Source organism: Pezoporus occidentalis, unplaced genomic scaffold, assembly GCF_034315485.1.
Source record: "Pezoporus occidentalis ecotype Australia unplaced genomic scaffold, CSIRO_AGI_Poc_V1 ctg25, whole genome shotgun sequence".
NCBI classification, from domain to species: domain Eukaryota; kingdom Metazoa; phylum Chordata; class Aves; order Psittaciformes; family Psittacidae; genus Pezoporus; species Pezoporus occidentalis.
The window spans coordinates 6,225,405-6,250,462 of record NW_026914394.1 but is presented as its reverse complement, the minus strand read 5'-3'; the positions used below and the strand labels follow the sequence as shown (position 1 = coordinate 6,250,462).

The following is a 25,058-nucleotide window of genomic DNA, read 5'->3' as shown; positions in this document are numbered from 1 at the left end:
ATCATGTTAACCTGTAGGAAATGCTGTCTCTTGGGTCCCTGCTCCTGTTTTTAACCTGATTTCTTTCTGCTAAGTCAGAACCAGGCATGTTCACCACCAAGATGTTCATGGCGAGAGGCAACAAAACAGAGACAAGCACAAAACAGGAGCAGATTGCCTTAAGAGGTTCATATCCTGGGATCACTGTCATGGTTCGCAGTTAAATCTAGAGGGTGCTCTGTGCTTATAATCTTAGCTTCTTTTTTGCTGCTGTTGAAATATTGGATGTGTACTGCGTTTCCCAGCCAGCAAAGGTCCCGTGTATGGAGAGGTCTTTTCTGTAAGTGGTTTTTCGGTTTTGGTCATAGACAAATGATTAACAGCAAAATCAATTGTGTCAGAGGTTGAGCAAGCTGTATCACATAACCGCATCTTGGGTTCAGTGTGGGGCAAAGTCATTTGAAACAAAAAGTAAGGCAAAAAAGGCAAACAGAAGGCTTTGCACAGCCTAAGCCATCTTTCCTAACAGTTTGTCCTCCATGTCTAGAGGGCAGTTATTCACTGGCTGTGTCTTCAGTAACTTTGAGTGAAAAAGCTGGCTGCCTGGAACACAGTCTTTTTACTGGGAGCAGATTCCTACAAGGATTCAGTTAATGTGCTTCTCTGTGTTAAATTGTTATCATCAAGCTGCCAAACTAGAAAGATGCAGCAGCCAATTGCTTATATTGCAGAGACACAGCTCCACAGTCAGAATAATGTCATTTGTAAGGTAACTATGGCACGTTAAGAAGTGCAGTACTTGGCCAAGTAATGCTGTGGTTGTCAGGTTTGTTTTGTATTAGTGAATATGATTGATTTTATATATAGAATCCATCATTCACATAGTGAGCAAATTAAAATGTATTTATTCTTTGTATCGCTAAAGCACTCAAAGACTTATTCCAGCATGAGAGACTGTGCTGTTAAAAGCCATAGTTGCACACACAGGGTGAGACTGTGTCTCTGCAAAGAACTGCTCGTCCAGCAGAGAAAGGGTAGGAAAATGCAATTATAGTCATCACTTTGCTCAGGGAAACAGAGATTCAGAAAACTTTTGTCCCTCTAAGATGCTTATTGTAGGTTAAGACGGATTAGGAAAATGAAGGGAAAGACTGTTGTGTCTCTGGAATAAAGAAGCTGTACCTGAAGTGAGAAGAGGTGCAACAGGCAACTGAACCCTGCAAGGCTTTGAAGACCCTGAGCTTCCTTTGAAAGCCCAACTGAACTGATGGGAATCAGCTCTTGGTGAGTTCTCTGCCCCAGTTAGGACCATTTAAGAGAGCAAATGACTCAATATTGTAGCTAGAAAACACCAAGACAGTTAATTTGATACCCTGACAGGTCTTGCTTCCAAGGGCTCAAGACTTCAGATGCATGGAGCAGTGAATCTCTATGGAAGGGCCCAGCCAAGGCTGGGGCTTTTGTCTTCCCCTGAAGCTGTAGCCCGAGTGAGGGACAGCAAAGGCTGTTTGGGGATGAAGGTTTTCACTGAGCCATGAGAATGGCTGCTTATGCCTCATGCCTGGCCTTCCTCTGGAAGACAGACATGAAAAGCAGCAATAAATGATTTTGCACTCCATTCCTAGAAAGCCTTTAGTTTACTTATCATTTCCCTCTTGCCAAGACTCGAGTATGTTTCATTTGTTGAAATATTCGTTCTCCCCCATCCCTTGGAGGGAGCGTTACACATGAAAGCGTGAATTGCTTCTAGGCAGATCTCTGCTTCCTTCCCACTTGCCTGCAGAAAGCTGCGCACCAACAATTGCAACATCTACCTTGTGAACGTGCCAGCTGGTGGGTCATCTGCTGTTTACAGTGTGCAGAAACAACCTTTTCCTACCTGAACCATTTTCAAACCACCCCTTGGCAGCCAGAACAGGAACGGTGATGGTTCCGAATCGCCGGTGGTACCTTGCAGCGATGAGCACAGCACGCACCACCTTTGTTCCATACCCTATCACGCTGTTGCTGCTTTACACCCTATTCTGCATCCTAACTATTCATTGCTTTGGGTAAGTGAATGTTCCTGAAGAAATGCCTGTGAGGTTTTAAGATACAGAGTGAAAATCAGTGCAGACTCTGCTCTCACATTGTGTGGCACATACTTGCTGTCTTGAGCGATTTCCGTATTTCTAATGAACAGCAAAAGATGTCAATTTGTGTAGTAGTCATGTAGTGTCATGTGTCTGCCGTTAGAGGAGTACTCCTGTTGGTAAACCTGAGATGACAAGTCGTTGTAATGTGGAATTCTGCTTGCAACATGCAACCTCTTCCTATGCTAGCTGCCTGCCATGTGCTGGAGAGACAGGGCTTTGTTTTCTTTCGGTACATAAATGGCGAGAATGTGGCTGATAGTTGTTTCTTTCCCTGCTAGCTTAATTCATTTTGCTCTTCCGGAGGAATGTGGTCAATCAGTGACTGTAATCTTTCCAAGCTAAGTATTTTTCCACTGCTCTCTGAACTTTGAGCTCTGTTTTCAAGCCTCAGTGAGCTGATGAGGTTTTGTACTTCCTATATTCCATGTGATTTTCAATATGCAGTAATGGGAGGGCCCCTTGCCAGGCACTGAATCGTACTTGATGCTATTCCTTGTCTTGGTGGATGAATTGGGAACAGCACTGTTGTAGTTTATTTGTCAAAGTAGGTATGAAAAGAAACTAATTGTCAACGTTTTACTAAAGCTTCCCACTTAGATTAGGTGCTACAAGGAAGCATTTGTCCAGGATGAGGATTTAATCAGAAATACTGAATCTGTCAAAAGAGTAGGCAGCATTGTAGCTGTGGCATCATGGAAACCTAGGAGACAGTTGTCATGTGAGAGAGAAAGAGGGGACTGGGATTCAGGCTCATTACTGGGATGAATGGGATTAATGAGTTAATGATTATTGTGAACTGAGAATAGAGTCTAAAGACTAAAGGGTTTGGCCAGCTAGAGAAAAAATAGGCTGCTCAACAAAGGGAGGTGTTTATGCAGGTTATGTGCTGAATGCACACCAGCCCTTAGCATCGGGCCTGGTGTTTGTCATGGACACGTCTGACCTTGGAGCTGTTTATCATGTACAGCAGCGAAGTACCAAAGTCCTTCCTATATAGCAAGCAGCAGGGAGCGATGGCACAAGGGCGGCAACTGATGATGCAGATTTGACTGCTGGCCGCTTGGCCACGTTATTTGGTAGGGCTTGCACGGCTTGAGATAAACCCCTAGGCTGGTGGGGACATGGATTGAGTTTCCATGCTAGATCAAACGTATGTCCTGGAGTCAGCCCTGCTGAGTGCTCTGCAGACTTACTCCTTGGCAGTGGGTCTCCTCTTGGGTATTGAAGAGTGGATTGGGTTTCATATAGAATCAATACCAGTATGAAATCAATACCAGTATGAATCAATAGCAGTAGTGAAATCTAGAGACTGCATAGAAGATCCGATGAGGTCTAACAAGCGTTAGTTCTCTTTAGCCAGTAGTTTTGCCTATAGGTGAGCCAAGTTGCTCTGTCCTCACAACTCAGTGATTTCACACCCTGAAGCTCTTGTGTCACTGAATGCAGTGGTGGAAAAGAGTCCCTTAACCTCAGCGGTACCAACGAGAGCATGGCCAGCAGCAGACATGCCCGGTCTGTGAGCGACCTGCCGCAGCCCCGTGACTGCATGCTGTCCGCGTGGTCCTCATGGAGCCAGTGTGACCCCTGCCAAAAGAAAAGGGTGAGTGTTTGTGGTTTAGGCACGAAGCCTGAGAAACCAGGAGGCAAATCCTTGCCTCTTTTGTCCGTGGGGTTGGGCAAAGAGCAAGGGAGCTGCCAAGGAAAGCCCTGTGAGGTGAGACTACAGGCTTTTGTTTTCAGGTGGCTTTTAGCTCTTCAGCTCACCACCCCCAGTAACTCCAGGCCATCTCACTGTCCTGATAAGGAAGTGTAAGCCCAGGCTTTGCAGTACCTTTGTGTCCAACACAGTCCTATTCGAGCGTCAGGGGAAAGCACCGTCCCCACTAATGGTCCCCCGTGGGACCTGGAGATGCTGCCTCTCAGGATTAAGATGCTTTTTCTTGTCTGCAGCAAGCATTTTCTACCTAAGAAGCCCCATCAAATGAAAGTAATGATCTCAGAAGCATGAAGAGCAAAATCCCCATTGCTAAAAAGACCTCTGCTAACAAGTTGGAGAAGCGATTCCCAGGCTTAAGCAGGAATAACCAGTGATGGGAGTTGGGAAGAGTGAAGCTTCATATCAAAGAGTTAATCTGAAAAGCTGGGGAAAAAAGGAGGGCTAACATATTGGACGGAGTAATTGACTGCTTCACAGCAGTGTTGTGGGCGGAAAAAATCCCTAATGATGCAGAGGGCCAAGTAAATACACTGACAGAAAATAACAAGGGATGTCGTTACTAGTGCTAATTGAAAGAGAGGAGATGTAACTGAATCCTTCCTCCCTCTTGCAAATGCCTGCACTACTCTGTCAGCCTCATTTAAACAAACTGTCAAAGAATAGCAAAATTTCCTTCATCCCTTGCAGTCCTCAATCCTTCCTTAGTAGAATTGAAACTGTGGCAGATCAGAAACCTTTGAGATGAGGCACGTTGCGAGCATCGCGCTTCTTTGCCGACACTTCTTTTTCTAACATGACAGCACTCTTAGATCAGCTCTTCCATCACAAAGTTTGTTTTTTTTTTAACTAGGGAAGCGTAAAATTCCCAATTTCTGTGCACTTTGAGTCAATATTTTTTATTTCATCACAGTACAGATTCGCCCGCCTGGAACAACCTTCTCAGTTCAATGGAGATCCCTGTGATTACACTGATAAAGAAACTGAAGACTGTGTTACAAATAATCCTTGCAGGAATAAAGTCAGATGTGATGGGTTTGTGTGTGCAGTTACAGGTAAGGATTTAGGGGGTGAGGAGTGGTGGTGCTCAGGTGGCTTCTCTGACGCCACTACGCTGAACTTTCTGCTTCTACAAGAGATTGCAGGGCCAAAGAGATGTCAGGAGTTGGCCTTGGTCCAGCCATGTTTATGCTGTGATTTATACCATGTTTATATCAGTGATTTTGAGTGAGCCATCAGACAACATCTGTCAGTCTAAAGCATGTCTTTAAAATCTCCAAATAGGAAATTAAAGCCCAGTTAGATCAGTAAAACCTGTAGCACAAGTGGATCCAACAGCAACAGGAGAACATGCATTCTTGACACATGCCCAAGGGCATCTTTGACACCACGCCCAAGAGCACAGCGGGATGTGATGGTGGGCCTCATGCCATTTCCATCCATCCCTATTAACAACTAATTACTCAGGGACACTGTACCAGCATGGGAAAGCAAGACAGCAGTTAGCTGTATCCAAAGGACACCTCAGTAATTATGTACATGGGAAGGGGGGAGGGAAATAATACCATATACAAGGTATCTGAAGAAGGTGAACCATCTCCAGCATGTGTTCTCAAAACTAAAAGATCTTAGCAACAAAAAAAGTGGGTTTTATACCTTTAATGAGGGTGTTGATGTTTTTTATAGGCTGAACAAGGAATTAGAAGATTAGGAAAGTTTTTAGCCAAACTGAGCAGGTGGAGTTTGTCAAATCAATGCAGATAGAGAAGAAATATCTTCCATACATGATAGGACCATTCATTACAGGAGTTTTCCGTTTCTAGGCTCTGAGTCAGGGTGTGTGATAACAGATTGATTTATGAGCGATTTACACCTTGCATCCTAGGGAGATGCATTCCACGGAGGCTGCTTTGCAATGGGGATGATGACTGTGGGGACCAGTCAGATGAAAAGAACTGCAAAAAAGTGTTTAAGAAATGCGACCGGAAGATGGAGCAATATTGGGGAATAGAGAATCTGGCCAAAGGGTAAGTCAGTGACCTTCATGAGGTGGTTCCTGAGTTAGGGATAAGAAGGATCTTATGTGGCTGCAGACATAAATGTCGAACAGAGAAAAGATGCAGCAACTACTGTATCCAGGAGTTAAGATGTGACAGCCTTTGGGGTCCTGATCCAAAGCCCGATGGGAAAATCCTTATTGACTCTATGAGCCTTTTGGAGAGAAACGAGGTGAGTAAAAGTCCCAGATATACCCAAGGGCACTTGTGCACCCTGTGAAGACCATCAGCTCAGTTTACAAATGTTGTGCAAGGGCCTGTGTGAGCTCTTTGTGTAGCCAAAACTTGGCGAGTAAAGAGGGAAGTGTCAGCACTAAAGGTTTCTCTGATGTCTACAGGTACTTACACTTAAATGAATCATTGGGAGAGTTTCTATAATCCAATTATTTTGCACAGATGAAAATACAGTTAGACTTTGGCCTAATCCAGTCTGTGGGAAGCAGGAATGTCCCATCCTTTAGGAACTGAGAGACTACTTCAAACTGTGACTTTGAAATAAAAGCAAAAGAAGGTTTGTTAAAATCTGAAGATAATGCTATATCATTTGTTATAGAGTGACTTAAATCAGCATCTTTGAGCAACCTGGTCTAGTGGAAGGTGTTCTTGCCCGTGGTAGGTTTGTGACTAGGTGGTCTTTAAGGTCCCTTCCAACCCAAAACATTCCGTGATTCTAGGATCTTGCATTGCCTAACACTGAAACCTGATTTGTATTTTTGAATTGGTATTTTTGCATTGGTGTGAGGGGAGGTCAAAATTCCTTGGATTTGTTTCAGGACAGTGAGAGGTTGTGGAATTTGTGTCCTTTGTGCGAGTGGGGTAGGATTAACCTCCATGCTAGCAAACGGCAGTTTTGTGGGGATTAAAATGCAAGTCTGAACTGATCCAGCTTTTACAGGCTAAAACTGTGGCAACTTTCTGTAAGATCAGGCTGTGTGAAAAGAATTTTTTCTCATTCTGCAGGGAAAAAAAAATGCTTTTTACATAAAAAAAAAAACACAGAAAAATCATATTGCAAGGAAAAAATGATAATTTCCTTCTTGCTCTCTGGAGATGCAGCTGCTGCACATGTCACTGCTGATGCTTTGTACTTCTGGGTTTAATCAAAATTAAAAATAATGTTGGACAATTATAGGAACATGCTTCTCATCTCTTTGAAGCTCCAGTTGCTCAGTAATTTGCTTTCAGTGGCCTTCCCTTCTTTCCAGCTGATTCTAAAATTAGAGTTAATATTTTACAGCTTCGGAGTCATTATCGCGCCAAGTCCCTCTCCCCAAAATAGGGAGAGGCAGATCTAATGGAGAACTGGAGTGCTAATAGGACACAACATGGGCTGTTAGCAATTCATCTTCTTTTTGGTGTATTCTCATCTAATGACTCTTGTTACTATCTGGGGGTGAGTGCCATGTCCTCAGCTGTGTGCTACGAGGGTGATGTGAGGGAGTCCTGACAGTGAGCAACAGGAGCAATAGGAAAAGCAAATGATGGGGTTTAATCACCTCAGCTAAAAAGGTTGCACTGCTGCATACTTTCTTAGGTTAAGATTACTGTCCATTATCCACTAAAATCAAAAGGAAGCTTCCCAGTGTTTTCAAGGACAATTGCTTGAGTACCTTTATTCGTGTTCCCTCTACTGACCTCTGGTTGATCTTTGACCAACCTGGCAAAGACTAAGACTGATAAATCACAACAAAGAAAGGTGAATTAAAAAGTAGTATGGATTAATGACATGGGTTGGCAAATCTGTCTTTGAGGATCCTGCTGACCGCTGCTATAATAGTGCGGGCATTTGGGGATGCTCAGGGTGGGCAGCCTGGTGGGACAGGGGCTTGGTTGGTCCAGTTTGTTCTGCTCTTCCCAGAGAGTTCCAGTACAGGCTACAAGAGTTGCTGGTGCTGGTGACAGGAATCTGGTGTCATTTGTAGCTGGGTGTGTAAATTACTTTTCATATCCATCAAAGTGTCCAAATTTGACTCTCTTTTTTCCTTCTTGTTAGTTTTTCTGGAGCAACTGGGTTGGTCAGGCAGGGAAAGAGGCAAAACTGTCTTTTGGGGCTTCAAAATAAAGAATCATAGAATAGTCAGGGTTGGAAAGGACGTTAAGATCATCCAGTTCCAACCCCACTGCCATGGGCAGGGACGCCTCACACTAGACCATGTCACACAAGGCTCTGTCCAAGTATGAAACAAGGAGCCCTCAGCCAAAGAGAAGTCTTTTGCCATTCTCGGCCAAAGCATTTGATCTTTACTTTAAAATAGATAATAATGTTAGCATTTTGCTGTTATGCTTCATGTACAGATTAAATGTCTTCACAAACAACTTGGAAGGATTAGTTCTTGATCACAGGTACTATGCTGGGGGATGTTCTCCCCATTATATCATGGACACAAGATTCAGAAAGCCGTACAATGTAGAAAGCTACACACCAGAGGTATGTGTCAGATTTGCCTGCAAATATACATGTGTGTATTCCAATACATTTAGTGTAAAATACTGATAAAGCTTCATTATTAACCATTTTATAAAGCATCACAAAATTCATGATACCCAATGGAATGAGACTGAATTTAGCCCTGCTTCTAGAACATCATCATACCCCATGTACTCTTCTCTATGAAGCTGGACACAACCCCTTACAATATCCGTGTGCACTTGAACAGATGCAAGTGCATCTTTCATGCAAGATGCATGTTCACCTGGACCTTGTCGTTGTGAAAACTGAGCCTAACCATCCCGATGCAATGTGTGCAAGAGGGCCCAAAAGCCACCCAGCATTGTAGAGTGCCTCAAGAGCCAGGCTGGGAAAGCTGCCCTTGTGCAACAGCCTAGGATGTAGCCACACGCCACATGCTTTGTGTGAAAGCTTCAAAGCTGTACTTCAAATGTTATATATTTGACCTTAATGCTTTTGATGACATAGCATGATATTTTTGAGTGTTGCCCACTAGGAAACCTTTTCCTTTTAGAATTCATAGTTTAATTGATGCCCGTGTTCAAGATTCACCTTCTTTGCATGAGATTGACATACTAAGTAAAAGCCTAAGGTCATTGCAGTACAGAGGAGATAGTAGCTTTCCTGCTGCTGTAAATCAAGTACTCTTGAAGTACCAGTGTTAATAATAATAGTGCTTTGCAATTACACAAGGCTTTTCATCTTCAAAGTGCAAGCATTAATTCACATGTATATTTGTATCTGTATTCCTTCCCTGTGCTTCGGGTATACAACTGCTATGCAGGAAATTAGATGTGTTGGTTTTGCTTTCTTTTTAGACCAAAGGCAAATATGAATTTACAATGACTGAATACGACTCCTACTCAGATTATGAAAGCAGTGTCCTGAAGGCAAAAGCTTCACAATCTAGCTTCAGCTTTGGTATAAGAATACCGCAAGTGTTTGAACTTGGTTACAATTCAAATGACAACAGGTTCAAGAAGTTCATTCAAAGGATGAAAAGGTTTTCTTCAACTGTAAGCACTGCTCCACTTAATCCTCTGCTAACATGTTGTGTGTATGTGTGTGTGTATCGGTCTGACCCTCATCCTCAGGCCAGCAGCCCTGACTAGAGTACATGAAATACTTCCTCTTGATGGGACTTTACGGTTTGTGTTGGTCAAGTTTTACTAAGGCCACAACAACTTCATCTGTGCTTACAGCATCCAGGAGCTTTTCTATTCACCTGCTGGCCAGGAACCAGACTGCCTGACCTCCAAAGTCAGCCACGATCTATTGCAATCATCCAGTGTCCTGCTGGGCATCCACATTTGGATGTTTGTAGTGAAGTCATTTAGAAAGAAAAGATCTAAGAAGCCACTTGGAATGACCTTTCTTCCATACAGTGGACTTGCTAGTAGATGTACAAGTGACATTGCTAACAGGGCCTTGGTGCTGTACCCTGGCCACAGGATGCAGTGCACCTTGCCCTGCCAGCCGTTAAGAAGGTCTTAACCACTGATGCCAAAGCAGTCTGGCAGGTCAGTGTGTATAGGCAACGCAGCGACTCCTCCAAGGCAATCTGTGCAGGTAGAACTGGGGTTTAGCTAGTGAACACTGGAGCCCAAGGTTCTCTCTGCCTTATGGGTGGGTTACAGTGACTAGTAGAGAAATATGGGGTGAAAGAAGGGTATATAGGATTTCTCCAGTTCTAGAAATTTCTGCACCTCTACACACAGTCCAGAAACCAGACTGTGATGTGGATGGCTATTGTCATCCACACAATATGCATCCATTGTATGGATGATATTCAGCAATGTCTGTGCCATCATTGCTGAATATCATCTCCCACATGAAGAGCCATCCCTCTTTTAGGGGCATCAGCAAGGCAGGAGCTATCACTTCGGTAAATGGCAATGCAAGCAGCGAAGCCAAGGTGTTCAACTGTGGGGCAGCATTGACAATAAAGTAAAACAAAGCCTGCTAGCAGGCCTTCCATGGGTTTAATTTTACACATATACATCCCATTTTACTTTGGCTGATGTGGTCTGTCTGCTGAGTACATCATTGACCACATCATTCACGCACAACGCAAAATAAGGATGGCACAATCACTTCCAGTCTCGTCTGCAGAGATTTGGTCGTCCTGTGATCTGAGGCTCACTTTAAGCTGGCTGGAGATGCTTTAATCTATAACTCCTAGGACTGGTTTATGAGATTTAGTCTGAGGTAGTGTGCAGCATCATTTGATTTCTCTTTTTTTATCTGTTATTGCAGTAAACAAACCTAGCTCTTGTCAATGCTTTAATAGTAGCACTGATCTATGTCTCTCCCTACAGTATAAAGCACATTCGGGAATGGCAGAGTATTCCGTGTTGCTATTAAACTCACATTTCCTTCCTGCAAAGAGGCATTTCCCATGACAAGATCAGGGGTGTGTGAGAGGCATTTGCATATATCCATAAAGAAACCCAATACTAAGTCTTGATTTTATGATTTAAGCTACAGAGTTCTACATTGACGCTCACACACACACACACACCAATGTGCTTGTCCTGCTGGACCCCAAAAAAATGGACGCTAAATCCTTTGAACATAACAAAACACCTCTTCTGTTCTTGACCTTTATGCCAGAATGGGGAGACATAATATTTATCCCTGTACACATATCTACACAGAGGCGTTTAAATACGTGTGTGTTTGTGTCTCCTTTTTTCCTCTGAGTTTCATTAATGGCATATTCTGTGTAATACAAATATAAATTTGGATCAGAATTCTCATTTCACATAGAAATCACCAGGATTTCAGCTTTCCTAATCTTTCAGGATAGCTTGTGAGAGGCAAAGGCTGGTCAACAGTGTTAGGAGCAGAGCAGTCTCAAGGGATGCTCCTTGTGTCCTTGCACCCTGCATCTGTCAGCGCAGAGCCTGGAGCCTCTGGAGCCCATGTCCTAGTCATGCCTTAAGTCATCACCTTACTTGGAATGGCTGTCTCTCCCTCTTCCTTCTACCCTCTCTAATACCCATCAGAATCCTGATTTTCGGAAACTTTGCTACTAAAAGGTTTGGTTTTGCTAAATTTATAGATTTCCAGTTGCAAACTTAAATTGATAAATCCTGACCAGCATTAATTATTTAATAGCAAATAACTACATGCTGTCACAAGAATATCGTCCCTCAGTTGTGGATTCGTTTGTGCCTCTGTGTTTCTTGTAGTCCAGCAAATTCATTCATGCCCGTTCTGAGCTGGCTGTTGCTGCTTACAAGCTGAAGCCCCGAGCCCTGATGCTGCATTACGAGTTCCTGCAGAGACTCCATCAGCTCCCATCAGAGTACAGCTACGGGGAGTACCGAGAGCTCTACAGAGACTATGGCACCCATTACATCACGGAGGCCACTGTCGGTGGCATCTACGAATACACTTTAGTCATGAACAGCAGTGAGCTCCAAAAGGCAGGTATGTGGTTGTGAAGAAGCTTTGGAGCCAGCTGTTTGGTTGGGAAAACCCCTCTGCAGACACCCAGTGATGGTTCAGGTCTGAGGTCAGAAAACAGACATAGTGGAAAAAGGAGTCAACAACATCTCAAAGAAAGCCTGCAGGAAATATGGCAGTATAAGTGCTTTATGGCAGTGAATAAAGAGCCTGGTTTTCAAAGCGTGCTCAGCATCATGGGCTTCACCTAGCTCTCAAGCTATGGGTGCTGCCAGTTCACAGAAAAAGGGCCCTGTAGCAAGTATTTTAGATGACACGTTTTGGAGGCTGACAAGATGTTGAGATGAATGGGAATCGTGTAGCTGAATGCTTTTGTTAGCTTTGAAAACCTTCACCCAAGTTCTTTTTCCATTGCTTTTCAAATGACAGTTTTGAAACACCTTTCGCCTCGAGAGCTGTTCCAGCATGTAGGAAACAGTAAATAATTTGCTGGGTGACTCTTGTGCCTGACATTGCTCTTGCTCTTTGACTCTGGCTTCCTTTTCTGCGAGAAATGATGATTGTTGTGGAGGACAGAGCGTGCCGTGTGACATTAATCAATAGCTGCACTCTCTTATTTATTCATTGGCATGGGAGTGAGTAACTGCCTTTGCTGTCTGTTTGCAAAAGCATTCTGTGGGCTCTGCTGTGTGTGACTCAGTTTGCTCTCTGCTGTCTAGGAAGTTGCTTATGCCGTAGTTAGATACAGCCCAGAGGGACAGAATTGAGATTCAGATTTCAGATATTCAAATCATTAGCACTGCCCAATTTCTCAGCTGTTGGTGTGGGCCCCTCGCAAGCCGTGTTCCTTTGAACTAATGTGAATCACTGTTTGCATCAAAATGCTACTTGTCAGCATGTGCTGACCTAGATGAGGGTCCTACAGTAGTACCAACATTTTCACACTACCCCCAGGGCTGAGCTGAGCTGTAAGTTCTCTCTGGGGATTGGTAGGTCTAGTCTGAGAATCCACGTTTTTCCCTTCAAATCCATTATGTTTGCACTGGAAATCAGGCCTTCTTTTGCAGGTGGGAAGAAATTCTTCCCTGTGAGGGTGCTAAGGCGCTGGCACAGGGTGCCCAGAGAAGATGTGGCTGCCCCATCCCTGGCAGTGTTCAAGGCCAGATAGGATGGGGCATGAAGCAACCTGGTTTAGTGGAAAGTGTCCCTGCCCATGGCAGGGGATTGGAACTGAATGAGCTTTAAAGTCCCTTCCAATCTAAACTGTTCTATGAGTCTATGTAGTATCAAACGTTACATCATATAGTTAGTACTTGCACTTCTCTTACATATAATCCAATATGCCAGATGTGGCTGTGCTTCATGTTTTAATGCTTTCAGTGGGAAAGGCGGCAGGAGAGAGGTCTGGATTGTGCTGTACAAGGATGTCATAAAATAGTGGTTCCTGCCCTCAGGTGTACGTGACTATGAACATTAATAGGGGCCATCCTATGTCAGCCCAAAACTCAGTGCGTCTTCTCTTCTGATCTTGACACTGGCCAGTATCAGATATGAGGAGAGCATAAGAACAGGACAAGCATACAGCAATACTTGTGTTGTGAGCTATGTAAACTCATGTACAGGCTCATTTGTATCATCAAGACATGAGTTTAACTAAAAAAAGTAAAGAATTCAGGGAGAGATGGGGGATTACAACAAAAAAAGCAGAGAAAGAAACAAGATACTTGAGTGTGATATCTGGTGTTTCACCATGATAACTGCTTAAATATTCTTGAGTGTCAGGTCAGCAAGGGCTTTGGAGAAGAATATATGAAGGATTTGCAGATTTTTAGGGGAAATTCTTATATGTCATGAAAAATCACTGTAGTAGAGCTTTATGGAGAAACTGCCATGAAACAGCAAAGGATTCGAGATGTGAGGTATCAAAGGGAGGAAAACCTTCTTCATCTGGTACTCTGAATAAGCCTGGCTCCTGATGATGGGGATGAGTGGTGGGTAGTCCTTTGTCAAAGACGTTTGGTGTTTAAGTCACAGCCCAGGCTCCCACCCATTGCAGCTCTGCATAACCCAATACAGCTGGGTTAGCAATTAAAAGCCTCTTCTTCCAGCATTTACCTTGCATTTCTCCTTGGGTTTGGAGTTCTATAAAAGGCAGAGATTTAATTTCATTGTATATAGATTTGTTAAATATCCAGAAAAAAAAGGCTTCTTCATCACATCTTTTTTTCCCAAAGGAAAAATACTTACCAACTCCCATTTTCTGTGTAGATGGGCATAAAACATCAAACATTTCTATTAAAACTCCAAATTTTTGGTGTCTACTTAAGGTTTTTCTCTGAGTGATGTCCAGAAATGTGCACAGCGTGGCTTTAACATTGGTGCAAATATTTACAGCGTCTATCTGAGTCTTGGAATAACTGATGCTGGCTGTAAATCCCTTCTAAAAGAGATTGGAGGTAAGCATGAAGCACTTCTCCCATTTAATTTCTAGCATTTGTCATAGTGAAAACAAGACTTTGTTGTCTTGCCTGTTTAGCAGAGGTGCAGATGTCTCAAAGCTTGCTTATTTGCTGGGTAGAGAAGAAATATCTGCTCGGTGTCCCAGAGAAAAGCAGGGACAGGTCAACCATTACCAGCCTGGCTGGTGCTACCAATCAACCCGGCGCTCAGCAGAGCAGCCCAGCATGCTCTTTTTTGCACCCAAAAAAAAGCCCAAATGGGGAAAATAGGGAGGTAATGGTGTTGTGGAAGCCTCAGGGGACATCTGGGAAGCTGGGAGTGTTGCAGTGGGAGGAGGATGCACCTGAAGTATTCATGGTGGTGAGGAGCATGAGCTGTAGAATGACCTGCAAGCTTATAAGCATAGGGAGGAAATTTAGGGTCAAGATATGCGGTGCAGGAGAGGAGGGTGGGAGTATTGCTGCAAAGAGGGCACAGGATATGCAGGGTAGGAAACCAGGCTTCAGGTGTGGCCTTTTTCTCTTCAAGAGGCCCGTTTTTGCCCTCTCGGTAGGATGGGTCATATACAGGGCTGTTTAGCTGTCAGCTTGTATCTCAATATCTTGTATTCAGAATATCAGTATCTTGTACTAGGAAGATGTTCTTCCCTGTGAGGGTGCTGAGGCGCTGGCACAGGGTGCCCAGGGAAGCTGTGGCTGCCCCATCCCTGGCAGTGTTCAAGGCCAGGTTGGACACAGGGGCTTGGAGCAAGCTGCTCTAGTGGAAGGTGTCCCTGCCTGTGGCAGGGGTTGGAACTGGATGAGCTTTAAGTTCCCTTCCAACCCAGACCAGTCTGGGATTCAACTGCAATCCACAAAGACATACCTGAGCAGAGCTGGCCACTTCCTGAATGCATTTTTGCAGACAGCACCTCCAAAAAACAGTATGTGGAAGACTTCATCATCCTCATTCGTGGTGGAGCAAGTGAACACATTACCACACTGGCTTACAAAGACCTGCCGACGGCTGTGCTCCTGCAGGAGTGGGGAGATGCTGTACAGTACAACCCTGAAATCATAAAGCTAAAGGTACTGTACCCATCACTTCATTCAGCCTCACTTGGCAGAGCTGCTTGGAGAGCTCTGTGCTTCAGTAAACAGGATTTAAAGAAAACAGGGAGATTTATGGGGCAAATAATAGATGTGTGTAATGCAGATTAGTTTTTCTAAGACTGAGTGTTCAGAAAATCAAAGGTGTGATGTGTTGGAAGTATGTGATGTGATGTGATGTGATGTGATGTGATGTGATGATAACAGCTTTAACCCTTCTAACTTGGTGATGCAGATGTGGTCACTTGCTGCCTACCAAGCAGATTAGACGATGCATCTGCTTTACCAATGTATCACTTATCAAATAATACATATCTGGCAGCTTATATTTTATAAGGACATTTTTGTTCTCCAAACTTCTGCCTTCTGTGAGCACCAGTGACTGTTCAGCAGCAATTCTCTCTGGTTCAGAGGATCAGGTAGTTCACCATCCAGGCCTGGGTGTTCGTGCAGCTTAGCTAAACCTTAGAAATACCAGTTAGGTTTTGAAAAGTGAAGGGGTTTTGATCCTGAAGAGGTTTAGAACAGCAGGGCACTGTAAGAGTAAAAAGTGAGCAGAAGTATGGAGCTATTCTGGCTCATCATTTTTAATGTCAAAATAAGCTCACTCAGAGTGAATAGTACAAAGGTGTGAGAAAATATCCTTTTAAACAGGAGTTTGGGCTGGTAGTGTTGGAAGTTAATTCTATTATTGTATTTGATTTAATGGTGAAATTCAATTTTAGGCAACAAATCTATTTGTAAAAGGTGCTTGTTTCTCATCGAAAATCCCGACATTACATTAAAAACGAGATGAATTCTAAAAAAAAACTATGAAAAAAAGCAAAAATCCCTATTTTGGAAACACAGCCAGTGCCTGCCTAGCACTTGCTGCAGCAGAGGTGGCTTTCCCAAACCCCTGGTGTGCTGTGGATTGACCTTTCCGAAGTGCCCTGGGAGGTCTCTGGGCAGAAGACAACAGAACTGCAGCCCTCTGTGCTAGATCCCACGTACAGAAAATGCTCCCACAAGAAATGCTGATGTTGTCTTGCCTGGCATCAGTGACCAGGCTGCCCAGTGGACTGATGTAGTTTGGATTTGGTTATCTATAATCCTTCATTTCCATGCCAATACCCCTGTGGGGCTTGAAGATCAAAAGTACCAGCAGAGTGTGACTAAATGTCAGCCCAAGAATGCTTAGTTAGGGAAAACTAAAGCAAATCAGTTCATAAATCATCTGCTGAAAGGACTTGGCAGGTCACTCTTAGTGTATTTCCTCATTTGTATGATCTGAATTCAAAAGGCAAAGCATGGATCACATAATTGATGAAGAGAGGATGTGCAGCAGGAGGAAATGAGCATTATTTTATTGAAACATTCTTCTATTTCTTGTAGACTGAGCATGCCTCTGGCATGAGTGGGTGACTGGCAATATTGAGACCATTCTTTAACTTTCCCTTGTTCTCAGGAGAAAAATAGATGAGCAGGTCGAAGTCTTGTTGGTCCCTACTGCATGTTCACTGTATTCTGCACCCCCATATCTTCTCCCACTGACCCCATCCGCAGATGAAGATCACTATCCTCTCCCTTCTGAAGGCAGTGGAAACCCTTATCTTGGCTTCATAGGGAGAAATCAGCCTTGAAATGTGAAGTGGTTATAGTGAAAGTGTTTGAATGCCTGTGATCATGCGCCCCTGGCTGTGCTGTGTGGCTGTAGGAGGAATGAAGGAGATTCTTGTGGGTGGGTTTGGGGGGGACCTTCTTTAAATCAGAGTGGGAGAGCACTCAGGAAACATAAGTTTGAGCAAAACTGATTGGAAAATGTCAATATCAAAAGAATGGATGAGAGAGGATTCAATGAAACTTCTTTGCCAGTTTGTTGACTAACTGTTGTATTTTGTTATGCATTTTCAACTCCTTTGGTGGTATAAACCAAGAGAAGGATCCCTGTGAGTATTCCTGATGTCGCTGCTTTGTCATTTGCAAGGTTTAAGGGAATACTAATGGGAAACCTAGAGCCTTTATTTCCCTCTCCAGCTATGCCACCACCGAGCCCAGTGATGCTCACACCATCTTAAATCTGGGTTTGAATGCAGTTTCTTCCCTCCCTCTAGGCAGAGCCGCTGTATCAGCTGGTGACTCCAACTGACTTGGCCAATGCAATCACCATAAAAGAAAACCTGCGACGGGCTCTTGATGAGTTTCAGATGGAGACGAGTTCTTGTCGCTGTGCTCCCTGCCACAGCAATGGCATCCCCTTTCTGCAAGGTGGGTGGATTTTGCACCTTTTCTCTAGGAACGAAATGAGCTGGGAGTATGTGGGGAGCGAGTAAGGTTGGTAAGTGACCCGCTCTTTTGTTTCTCCTGTCGTTTCTTTTCCAGGTAATTAATTTTTTGTATCTAAGTTGGTCTATTTCTTCAGTGCCTCCAGGAAGTAAAGCTGGTAAAGTCGAGGGATGTGTCTTTGTAAATGGGGGTGACCATCTGTATCAATTCTGTGGAAGAATTTGCTGCTTCTCAATTATGCATTAAAAAAAGAAAGCCTTGACATCTTTAAGTCTCCTCCTTTGCTTTTAAGACTGCATCCATCCTCCTAGAGAAGTGACTACTGTCTCAGCATTAATTAGTGTTTGTAAAAGCGTTTTGAAGATGAAAAGCACCATACAAGTGCCAAGCGCAGTTAGCACCATCACCTCCCCCCGCTTTTAGCAGAAGCTGTCCTCCTTTGTAAGCAGGTTGTGATTTAAAAGTGAAGGGGAAAAATAATCAAATTGAATGAAAACTGCACTGCTTAAACAGAGAGATATGATGTGATGGGAGCTTCTAACAAAAGGACCATTTTGTCAAGTGCCTAATTCCAATCTGCATCTGCAAAAGTCCTGATGAGAATCGTTATCATCTAAATGTATCATCTAATGCAGAGACCGTCCTTTCACATACCAGCTAGTTGATTGTAGCACTTAAAGGATTTGTCTCGTGATTACCCTTGTTTAAATAACTTTTTAGGAGCTGAATCAGGTTAGAGTTTCTTTTAGGATCTTCTCAACAAGAGGTTTAAATGACCATTTATTTTCCTAAGCGGGAGCTCCCGTTCTGCTGTGGGATGCACATCCCAGCCCTGGGCAGCCAAAGCAGGGTTACAGGGACTTTTCCTCTGCCACAAAGTCAAGCTGGAATGCTCCTGTCCTAGGTGCTCATTCTTGATCCTGCAGTTTGCTCCCCCTCAGCTCTAGCAAGATAATCTCTTTTGGAGAGGAGCAGAGGGACTCTGTGGTACCCTGGCTTGCTGAATTGCTGCACTGGTGTAGTTGAGGTTGAGCTACAATAGCAGCGATGGGAACAAATGACCGGGAAGGTGAGAGGGATGGCAGGGTAGTCACAGCTCCCTGCTTTATTGCTGTTTTATACTCTCACCATTAGAGAAAGATGCTGATAATTCACCTGCTGTCCCTTCCTCACAGAAGATGAAGCCCTGAAAACAAATGGGCATCTGGAGGGAGCTGCGACCTGAAGTCTCTAGTCCCACCATCTCTGCTTACTTTCAGGAACTGAGTGTGAATGCTTGTGTCCCCTTGGCTACAGTGGCACTGCCTGTGAGATCAACGAGAGGAAAGGTAAGGTGGATCCCAGATCCATGGAGACAGTCCCAGATATATTTAGGAGTGTCCAGGGATTGCAGCTGATGGATGGGGGATAATGTGCTGTCTGTCCCCGCTATGCCCAGACCAACTGACAAGGTGTTAGGGTCCTGCAAAGGTGACAGATACGCTTTGCCTGTCCTCTTCTGTATTTCTTTGCCACTCACAGGGGGGTGGCTTTATTTTGCAGTGCTAACGTGCATAAATGTCCCTAGTATTTGCATCAGAATACAACCCCCTACCTAATGTACAATCCACGACAAGCCTCAGGTTTCCAACAGCTCTGTTTCTTAAGTTTTTCCCTTTGATACAGCCAGTATGTTGCAAACTGGTTTCCCCCAGATATGCTACCATGCATTTTAATCTTTAAATCTTATTATGTTGTTTTGAAGCATTTACTAATGCTTCTTGGTCACTTTTCTATCACTGCTGTCTTCCAACTGATGCTCTCAACTCCTAGTTTAGGGTGATCGGTGGATTTAATCATTTTGTTTACTTCTTCCAGCTCATTAATTTAGGTGCTAAATAATACCAGATCTCAGGCACTCAGAGCTCTGGCACCATCCCACAATTTGATGTACTGCATCTATCATTGAGCTTTGTTTACAGTCTGTTATCCAGTATTCATTCTGTATGACTGCGTCCCGGCTAAGCCAGGCTGAAAAGTGCTTTAAGCCAAGATTTCACCAAGCAGAGGGTCAATTTTGTAGGTGTTTCTAAGGAATTCTATGGAACTTTAAACTGTGGAGTCTCTTACACCTTGTTCCAGTCTGCTTACCACGCACATAATCGCATCCGACCCCCCCAAAGGCTCACATCCCTCCACTTATCAACATGTAACTTCCTTCCTCACGCCCCTTTCCTCCTTTTATGTGTTGCCTCCAAGTTCAGCTCCATCATTCTCAGGATTTTGAATTAATGTCACTCACATGCTCAGGGTCCAGAAGAAATGGTGTAATAGGAAAAGCGATGGATAGAAAACTGAATATTCAAGCTGTTGCTCATTGAAGAAGAACGTGCTAACGTTTCCCCTAGCACCTCAGAATGTGGCTGACACAAGTTGTGTTGCTGTTTTTCTTACCTAGCCTTCACTAAGGCAGAGAGAGAAACATCCTACAAGCAAATATAAAGCTAATTGGGTTTTTTCCCTTGTCCTTGCTGTACAGTTTGAATGAACACCAGAAATATTGAACAGCGAATTAGCATCTTTAAGACAATCACTCTTTGTTGTTGACTCAAGTATATTAGTGGTGTGGACAGGGGCAGAGCTGTTTGTATTAAATATGATTCATGGAAGCTGACAGCTATTCCCATGGAAAGAGCTGCTCTACTCTGACAATTCTTTCTGGCTTTGGGTTCTTTTTTGCAGATGCTGCCATTAATGGAAACTGGGGTTGCTGGGCCAGCTGGTCTCCATGCTCAGGAGGTCAACGAACAAGGAGACGACAGTGCAACAACCCTGCCCCACAGAATGGTGGTTCATCGTGCTCAGGGCCTGATGCTGAGACACTTACTTGCTAGAGGGAATCATTAGGAACTTACACAGAACTGATGAGCAGTTTGCAAATGGAGTGGGAGAATGTCATCCGACTGGCTTGTTAAATTGGCCTCAATCTGCTTCTGAGTCTCACCCAAGTGCATTGAAGTTGGAGACACTTCAGAAGATGTTGGGAACTGGATGTGTGTTATAGATCACACCTTCAGACATGCTTTGCAGTTGTCTCATGGGACTGAATGTGCTTACTCTTCTTAAGTTTTACTTTTCTCTGTTTTTATTGCAGTGGGCTGAGACAAGCTTTATCTCCTGCCTTCTTTGGTAGCTGCATGATTTTAAATTTCACTTGTCTTGTTTGTGAAGGTTCCTTTGAGATAAGGAAAGACTCTTTGATCTTACGTGCACCAGAATGCGCACTAATATGCAGCTTCTGTGAAGGCAGCTGTGTGATGTGGAGCAAAATACAGCCTATTAAAGTCTAAATCTCAACCAGCGCAATAGTGCCTAATGTGACATGTAAAGCTGCTGTGCCTCATACCCCAGTTTCTCAATTTATTGTATTTAACTTAAAATGTCCATTGTATTAGAGATTGTCTTGAAGGAGTGGAAACTGAATTGGGAAGAACAGTCTGGGGACACCAGTGTTGTTAGACTATATAGCAGCTGTATTCCTCCTGCAGCAATGAGCTTCCTCCTGTGCATTGCTTGAAGTAGAACAGATACACTGAGAGTATTGGATATGCCCTGGATATGCTCAGATACACCGAGGCTCTGGTTCTCTTGAAAGGGAGGGAAGGATAGGGGGATGCTGCTTGGATGGGGAACTGGAAAGCAGCTACTGCTCCTTCTGCTTCAATGGTATATATGGATACATGTGCAGGCTGAGCGGCCAGCTTTTCTGCCATGGGCAGAATAAATGGAACATCTTGGAACAAACATCTTTGCATATCCCCTGAGGTCTTCTGCCTTTAGTAGTTGCCTCTGCCCCAAGCAGGCTCTGGTGCATTGGTTTGATCCCATGAAAGCGTGTATTTCAGCAGCTGCATTGTTAATCCGCTCAGGCTAGGACATCTGAGATGGAAGGAGTTTGCTATGGAAAGACTCAAAGCCAAGTGAATGGTTTCCCCTTTGTTACTGTCCCTGGAGCTGTGCATTGCAATCCAAGTCAAAGAGAAACTTGTAGTGTAATACTGTGCACTATTTCATGACTGACCTGAGCCTGAATCATTCCAGGGGCTTTTCCTATGGCCCTATTGGTGGTTAATGATTTTTTGCAAAGGCATTTGATGGGGCATCATGTAAAATAATCAGCAATGGCTTTGCTCCAGGAGAATGATTCCACCAGTGCAAAGTTGTTCATACGTGTTGTGAGTCTTCCAACATCTGCAAGGTCAAACACTATTCTGAAGGTTCCTAGCAATGCTGGTGATGATGGGTTGGTATCATCGGTTCCTCTCCTTTCAGGCTGACGTTGTCTGAATGTAACAACTCAGGCTCTCTGACATCTGAACAATGGAACATGCATTTAGTTGTAGCCCTCATGCCGCCTCCACACTTGTTGACAAGGTTTCTGTGACAGCTTTAAGAAAGGAAGAGCGCATTGCATATGTAAAAGAAGAGTGTTCTGTACTCATTATGGGCTTCATAATTGAGCTGCCAACCCGAAACGTTTCCGTTATCCACTGTGTAGCTGTGATATCTTTTGTCTGAGAAAGATTTGTCAAAGATGATCATTTTGGGTCATGGGTAATGAGGTCACTGCTTATGTGAAGTATGTTATCCTTCAGAGATGCCTAAAGGGACACTTTGGAAGCTCTGCAGCAGAGAACCCTGGTCATGGTTCATGGGTGCCCGTGAGGACAGGTACTGCAGTGTGGTTGCCTGCCCCTCTTGAGAAGCATCAGTGTAATCTGATCAAGGAAATTTCCTAGATGAATCAAGTGGCTTTGGTAAATGTGACCACCTTTCTGGATAATCAAGCTGGAGTAAGCACTCTGACACATAGCCATGGCACATCTATCCACTGCTGTGGTGAGGAGAGCCAAATGTAGCAACCTCAATTTGGACTGCTGCTCCCACATCAGAAAAGCCCAGGGTTTTTGAAATGGCAGTGCCTGGGTTTGGATATTTGGCTGGGTTTTTGGAGGAAGAGAGGAGAGATTTGACAATCATAGAATGTTTTGTGTTGTAAGGGGCCTTAAAGCTCATCCAGTTCCAACCCTGTGCCACAGGCAGGGATACCTTCCACTAGACCAGGTTGCTCCAAACCCCATCCGCTCTTCGATATCAGCAGGGCAGTCTAACTGAAGTATGATTTCAGTAGTGGTTGAATATTGAGCCCAAAGGCTTAGAAGCCTCCCATAAAGGACGTAACTTTAGCGTGTCCTTGTGATTTTGTGCTTTGATTCAACTAACTAATGATTTATTATGACCCGGAGGGTAATAAAAAATACTGTGCTGAAGCTTTTATTGTTTCATTTTGGTATGCATTAAATTTTGGTACTATCTTTTACTGGTGGTTCTAACTTCCCCCTTCTGTGTAAGCTTAGATTAATAACCCACACATGAAAACAAGAAGGCAGCAGGCAGCTTGCGTGCATGTTCTGCGCTGGTTGTGCTGCTCTAGCCCATTTCTCTGGTTAAGCCACTTGTCACAATGGGCTTTACTACATCCCATATCATGTTCTCACGTAATGAAAAGATATCTAGTAATTTCTCAGAAAAGAAATACAGGAAACATGGAGAAGCTGTGTTTTCTTTACTTCCATGCTTGAAAACATTGCTGCTGTGATTTATGTTGGATCTGGTCAACATGGCTCAGGCAACTCCCAAAAGAGTACTTTAGGTAAGTTGTAATTGTCACATCGAGCTCTCCCAGGACAAAACCAGCTTGTCTCTTTCAGCATATAACATCTCCATCAGGAGTGGGTAAATCAGGCTGGTTTCCAGCCTGGATTCACATGCTCCCTGTCTTTTCATGTCACAGGGACACTTTACATTTACCCGTGAGGCTGGAATATGATCTAGGCTGCAGCTGGGGACTTGCAAACCCTCTGGTAGCTGTAGTATTGCTAAATTACTCTATCATGCTCCTGTTTCTCCCACTATCAGATGGATATAATTGTTCCTTCCCAGGTTCTCACCCACAAAGAGGGATTTTCTTGAAAGACCCAGCGAGTCCATGCAGAGGTATTAACAGTCCCCAGATTTCCAACTCCTAGTTCTTTTACTTTGATGGCTAAAGAGCCCAGTGAGCCCCCGAGATAGCAGCCAGATTTCAGGTCAAATTACACCTGTAGATTTGCCTTCTATATCCTGTTTTAGCACCCCCCTGCTTTTCTAAATGAATAAAACTAGAGAGGAAAACAGTAATTATTACCATTATAAACCTGTATGTTTACTTGTGATGCAGGACCAAGAGTCTCGCTGGTGATGGAGCAGCACAGCAAATGCCGGTCCCTCTCCAAACTCTTCAGAATGCCGAGTTTCTTTTGTTTCAGGTTTTTGAGGGAGGATTAAATCTTTTCTGTCTTCCTGTGCCTCTGCATTACAGAGTATAAAAAGGAAGGCAATAATTTTTGAGCTGCTCCTGCTGGGGAATTTTCGCCTGCTCTAAAATCACAAGCTCGAAGGGATGCAGGCATTTGGGCAGTCAGCGTGACATTGACCCTGAGGTAGAAAACAGCTCTGTCTCAAGCACTGCCCTTATCTACTCTTCTGTTAGCTGGTTATCTGGAGACTGCACCTTGCCACCTCAGGTGTATTGTCATCAATCATTTGTTATTTTCTTTAGCGGACTGGTTCCTCTCTGCCCTTCCTTTGTTAATAACCCAGTTTGCCTATATCCATAAAAATATCTGATTGTGATACCATTTATCCAAAGCACCATACATCCATCATGTACTTATGAGCGAGATAAACAAGGTCTCCTGGGAAATATGCCGCAAGAAATATATAGGATGAATAACTATATCAAATGTATGTCAGTGTGCAAGAGGGGAAAATCCATTCATTAAAACCAGGGTGGAACTGCAGTGTTTTATTGTACCCTCCAAGCTTTTAGTTTAAGTAAGAAACGCACGTTTTTGCTGCTTATCTCATCTAGCACAACTCTCATGCTGGCCACTTCAGCATGAGATATATTAGCTGCTTTGACTGGCATTGTAAATGTGTAATTGCTCATAATCTGTTTTCTTTTCCCCTCAGACCTTACAGGCAGCTTCTTCCTTTCTTTTGACTTCAGCTTCACTGCTCCTGAGTTTCAGCCCTGTGGATGCCTGAGCCTGGATGCAGCAGGGGACTGGAGTGGGAGGACAGGGGCTGCTTCCAAGCTGCCTTTGGCATTTGAAGGAAATGCTTGGGTTTGTATTTCATTGGCTGGGTGGTGAGGTGAACAGGGAGAACGCACAACTGCAGGTAAATCCCAGCTTATTTGCTCTTATTTTTTATATGCTTCATGGTGGTATTTCACATTTCTTTATCACTTGGATTTATTCTTTTTTTGTGGTTCTGCAGCCTGTGATCTGCCCTTCTAGAAATGCCACTAAAAGCAGAGGATGCAGGTTGCCTTCCTGCAGGCTCCATCCTTCCCCAGCCTCCAAGGCATCAGATCTGTCTGTTCATTAATTTCTTCCCTCTAGTCCCAAAAGGAGC

General features: G+C 43.8%; 1 protein-coding gene across 2 annotated transcripts; it reads left to right on the top strand.

Moving 5' to 3' along the window:
* The first annotated feature begins 1,172 nt into the window (after positions 1-1,172).
* Positions 1,173-20,897, top strand: C8B (complement C8 beta chain). Of its 2 annotated transcripts, none has more exons than XM_062623128.1 (12): positions 1,173-1,263; positions 3,561-3,714; positions 4,742-4,883; positions 5,714-5,855; positions 8,181-8,313; positions 9,153-9,350; positions 11,529-11,769; positions 14,073-14,201; positions 15,109-15,272; positions 17,387-17,540; positions 18,818-18,886; positions 20,280-20,897. In XM_062623128.1, exons 1-12 carry the CDS (start codon positions 1,247-1,249, stop codon positions 20,429-20,431), a joined length of 1,695 nt encoding a protein of 564 aa, XP_062479112.1. In that variant the 5' UTR covers positions 1,173-1,246; the 3' UTR covers positions 20,432-20,897. The 2 variants fall into 2 exon arrangements, with proteins under 2 accessions (XP_062479112.1, XP_062479111.1); XM_062623127.1 differs by lacking the exon at positions 1,173-1,263 and adding an exon at positions 1,852-2,030.
* The last annotated feature ends 4,161 nt before the right edge of the window (positions 20,898-25,058 follow it).

Coding starts and splice junctions, on each gene's coding strand:
- C8B (XM_062623127.1), top strand. CDS start 1,906: ATGGTTCCGAATCGCCGGTGGTACCTTGCAGCGATGAGCACAGCACGC. Junction 2,031..3,560: donor CTAACTATTCATTGCTTTGG/GTAAGTGAATGT, acceptor CACTGAATGCAG/TGGTGGAAAAGAGTCCCTTA. Junction 9,351..11,528: donor TGAAAAGGTTTTCTTCAACT/GTAAGCACTGCT, acceptor TGTTTCTTGTAG/TCCAGCAAATTCATTCATGC.